We start from the raw sequence: 4,782 nt of genomic DNA, 5'->3' as shown, positions 1-4,782 counted from the left end.
TGCATTGCTTGCTCAGCCCCCACGAGAGTGTCCATGGCTCCCCAAGGATGCTCTGATGGGGCGCCGACACCCTGTGCATCGCTTGCACTTTCATTAGTGATGCTGACTTCACAGCCCTGTGCTGCGATGCCTTTTGTTACCATAGGACTTCCTCTAAAAATACCCACGAAATTAGGTCGTCAGGGAGATTACATGAAACCCAAATGATACATTTGGTATTTAATTCTAAAACCACGTCCAAGTAAAACAGTGCCTCTGTAGCCTCAGCTTTAAAACCTGCTGTGCACTCTGCTGTCTTCCACCTCAAGATAGCTAAAAACATCTTCCAAAGGAAGAGACGTAATTCCAAGGCAGAGCATAAAGCAAGCACGTGGGGCACGTTGTACCAGTACCTGCGTTGCCAGGGACGCTGAGCACTGTGCCAATGGAGATGAGGATTGGGTATGTCAGCACTACTCCGACGTTCACCAGGATGTTGAATGCTGTAAAATGAGGGATGTATACCAGTCACTCAAGATACAAGAACCAATACTTTTGCTGAATGTGCTTTCTCAGGGGTCTGCACCTTTGTTCAATTTTCTCATTTTGGTGATGGGAGCATGAATCGCTGGCTTAAATCTGTCGAATTCTTTGGTCCTCCTTTGCCACTCTGCCTGAGCTCTAGCCAGCTGACTGACAAAGGTATATGGAAGAGTGACGTCATAGATCTCCCACACCACGTGTTGGCACTGGAAGGACAGTCTGGGGCTAAACAGAGGCTAAAAACAGGTGGTTGATTAAGTCTTGATGCTTTTTTCTTTGTTACTTTGCTATTTAAACTATAAACCTGGGCAATTTACAGACTCTGGTACTACTGTCTAAAATAAGGTTTGTCCAAGGTCAGAGAATCCTTTGTTTTTTTTCCCCCTTTTCTTTCAACGTAAAAAATGAGGAGGAGCTCAGGCTAATTCTCTGGAGCCCAGCGACGATTTTTCCACCCTGACTGTGTACAGGTCAGCAGAGGTCAGAGCCACAGAATAAACTACAGAGTAAGTTGATGCTCTTTAACTAATACTGTTGGACTTCTTTACTTAAAGACCATTACTTAAAATAATCACCTAACCCCATCTGAAATTACCAAAATTATACTTTTCCAAGATTTATAAATTAGACTGCCATCTTAATAGAGTTAAATTAAACTTTTCAGGGGTTGTAGAGATGAATATTCACAAGTACAAAAGGTCCTTTAATATGAGATGGTCTCTATGAACACAGCTGAAGCATGTTGCCCATATTTCTGAAGAGTCTCGACTCAAAGAAAGTTCTAGAACTATTTCAATGAGGATGTTGTCATCTATAACTAAGCTCACCACCTTAGCAATGTAGAGTCATCTGTACCTGGAAATGAGAGGCAGTGGGTTGGACCTTCTGAGACTCACAAGTATGCAGCAATGACAGTAAAGACATGGGTCCTTCCTAGCTGTGTAAGGGCTCCTTTGTCATGGCAAGGCTCATTGGGAATGAATATTCCAGCACCTCAGGTCTTTCCTTAAGCTCATGGAGTCATTTATGGAAAATTCTAACAAGTTAAGAATTTGCTACATGAATCAAAACTCTGCTGACTTCCTCAACTGTTTTTTTATTGACAGATTGGATTTTGGCAACCGGAGTGAATGTGATAGTGTTTCCGAACTGAGCCTTCGGCTGCCGTGCCATGTGCTGTCTATTTTCCCTAGTTCTTCAGATGGAATCATCTTCTTTGATAACCCAAGGGAAACAATACCCAATTCGGTGTGCTTCCATAGTGAGGGATCCAGCCCCACTTTAAATTCAATGCTGATAGGTCAGATGAATGTTTGAGACTGAGACCAAGATAACTTCCTAGAGGATAGGCCACAGCATAGCTTCAGGAAATGTGGGCGCTCAGAGCACACACTGGGATTTCAGCTCCGGCTCTCAGACTGGTCCCAGCTAGACTATGTGGGATTCCCACGGAGAAGAGAGGACGGGGAACGAAAACACTGCGGATTCTAAAGCCCCAGAGTACGCAGCACAGGAGAGAGGCTGTCTCTTCAATCTGTCACAGCTCTGCTTTGGCACAATGAACGCTGCTGTGCCCTGGGGACAGCTGCAGTGCCAGCTGGTGCCATGCCTGGTGGAGTGTGGACACATGCTGCTTGGGGAACGGCACGGGTGTGGCCCAGCCCGAGAAGGCTTACTTAGGAAGACACACTAGATGGGCCAGCGACTCTCATTGGGGGAGAGCTACTTTGCAGCAGGCACAAATTCCACGTGCAAAGAGGTTGCTAAGAATAAGTGACACTTTGGTTATGATTGTTCCCAGCTACATTATTTTTGGCCAGGAAATAAACTGAGCACTTTTTAATTAGGATTCTTTGATCTTATGGCAACGCTATGAACTTCCAAATATGTTATTGATTTTCACTCAACTTAGAGGCAATGGGAGATGATAATCATACAGTTTGGGCCCTGGAAAGCACAACTCCAGGGACTAACAATTAATGCTTGATCCTTCTCTGAAATGTTTTCCATTTAAGACCTTCCCTGAGGGTTCTAGGCTGGAGTAGGAAAAGATGAGCCAATCAATGATCTTCCTGGAATAAGGAAAATGCTTTTTTTGGGACTGCAGTATTGCTAGTGTTTTCAGTGTCACCCTGGCTTAGAAGGTCAGTGGAGCCTGCGGAGTGGGTGCGTGTGGTGGGTAAATGTGTGGCAATAGAGGGGCCGACCTTGGGCGGTACATGGAAGGAGCAGAATGAAGCTGATTTATTCAGAGGAAGCACTGGCATATTAAGCTATGCCGTTTTTCAATGGCGAGGGGGAGCAGGGTCTTTAGATATTAGACTCCTTGTACATCAGGTACTAGTAGGTGACACATACATATCCAGAGTTCCAGGATGCCCAAGAGAAAGACTCCAGATGACCTTTATTTTGCCCTCAACTGGACACAGTGTACTAAGCCAGGGCCACCAAGCTCAGCGCTCTCCTGGTGAGGGATTCCTGGTGCAAACCCGTTCTCCATACACACTAGAGTGAGTGGTTTAACATCAGGTGTGAGCCTCTCATTTCCAGCTCCAAGATGAAGTGGATTTTAAACCCAGCTTCTTCAAAATGGCTTTCCAGTTTATTCATGATCTGCTTTCCTCTTGAATATCTGCCTCTCCCCTTCCCTCCCCTCTTTTCTCTTCCCTCCTCTCTCCTCCCCCACTTGCCTCTCAGTTGAACCCAGTGCTCTGGCTACGTTGAACACTTGACTGTATCATCCATTTCCACTTCTGCCTGTCATACCATGCACATTGGAAGCACACACCACATGCCAGGACACACACCATGTCATGATGGAGAGAGTGACCTGGGCTTTGACTGGATACTTTAATCCATGGCAGGCACACCATGTACAGCCCTGAGATAACCAAGAAAGAGCCCACCAAGAATCTTCCACATATTCAGTGTCTATAACCAGTGCAGTCTGGGTCATGAAAGACAAAAGCAGCCAAAGGAACAACCCTACGATGAATGGCAGGCACAGTCAAGGGCCACTCACCAAGCCATAGCCCTGCCATCCCGCAGAGACAGCCCCAGGGCAGGGCTGCAAAGGAGGACCAGTGCTCCACTTTGGTGAAGTACAGGATGATGGGGGTGAAGGAGATGAAGACCAAGTTGAAGAAAGCCAAGGTGGAGACAAAGTGTGCGGCTTCGCCAAAGTTGGCACTTCCAAGAAACATCTTAAACAGAACCTGGAAAGGAGAGAAGCTCTTCAGCCACACATTGAGAGCTGTTGCTACAGCACAAAAGGAATCCTACTGAACGTGCTGGCCTAGAGTAGCCTCTGTGTCTTCCTGCCCTGCCACTGTATCGTGTCAACAACACAGAACTAAATGGGCTGGGATGGCGAGGCAATTCTCTGTGTTGTTCACACGATACAGTGACTGCCAAGAGGTGGTTTTCTTGTGGTGTTATAAGTTTCCGGGAGTATTCTATACTATGAAACTAAAACCACCAAGATGGGCATAGGGTGAAGGATAAATAAAGCTTATATGAGCCCATAAAAATCCATAATGTTGAGATGCCAACAATCCTTTCTAGCAATCCTGGGATTTGTTGCATCCTGATTATGACATGTTGAAAACTAATTGGGCAGACACCCATTATTAGCTTATTTTTTGGGCGGGGGGTTGAGACAGGGTTTTTCTGTGTAACCCTGGCTGTTTTGGAACTCAGTTTGTAGACCAGGCTGGCCTTGAACTCACAGAAATCCACTTGCCTCTGCTTCCCGAGTGCTGGGATTAAAAGTGTGTGCCACCACTGCCTAGCTTTGAGGCCTTAGGTTCGAAAGCACTATCCTTCCTGAACTGTAGATGTCTTCACAAGCATCCTGTTGCTCTCTGGGTTAAAGACAACTTTTTTTCTGGGTTATAAGCCCCTGTGTAGAGGCAGATAACAAGTGATGGGCTAACATAAACTCAGAAAGGAAGGAGGAAGCCAGACCCGAGGCCTGTATTCTTAGTTTCTTAACCCTGTTCTCCTTTGCTAACCCACTAACAAGCACTATCAAATGGAGCAAATTTTGTCTGCCTGGAGTTGGGCTCAGATATAACTTTGGGATTGTTAACTGTTGCTACTCCTAAAGTGAATGCATCCTGTGATCTGGCTGGGAGGATTCTCTACAGAATAGCCACCCTGTGATCTGGCTGGGAGGATTCTCTATAGAATAGCCATCCTGTGATCTGGCTAGGAGGATTCTCTATAGAATAGCCACCCTGCTTTCCTGGCTGGGAGGAT

The 4,782-nt window shown here is 46.0% G+C and overlaps 1 protein-coding gene across 1 annotated transcript in view; it reads right to left on the bottom strand.

Moving 5' to 3' along the window:
• Slc35f4 (solute carrier family 35 member F4) overlaps positions 1 to 4,782 on the bottom strand; it is a 226,852-nt gene that overhangs the window by 1,926 nt on the left and 220,144 nt on the right. Inside the window, exons 6-7 of the mRNA XM_026783271.1 lie at positions 3,545 to 3,737; positions 393 to 482 (exon numbers count right to left, since the gene is read on the bottom strand). Coding sequence (XP_026639072.1) covers positions 393 to 482; positions 3,545 to 3,737 — 283 coding nt within the window. The remainder of the gene's footprint in view (positions 1 to 392; positions 483 to 3,544; positions 3,738 to 4,782) is intronic.

Source organism: Microtus ochrogaster, chromosome 17, assembly GCF_000317375.1.
Source record: "Microtus ochrogaster isolate Prairie Vole_2 chromosome 17, MicOch1.0, whole genome shotgun sequence".
Classification (NCBI taxonomy): domain Eukaryota; kingdom Metazoa; phylum Chordata; class Mammalia; order Rodentia; family Cricetidae; genus Microtus; species Microtus ochrogaster.
Note: the sequence above shows the minus strand (reverse complement) of the source record. Positions and strands in the feature narration are given on the sequence as shown.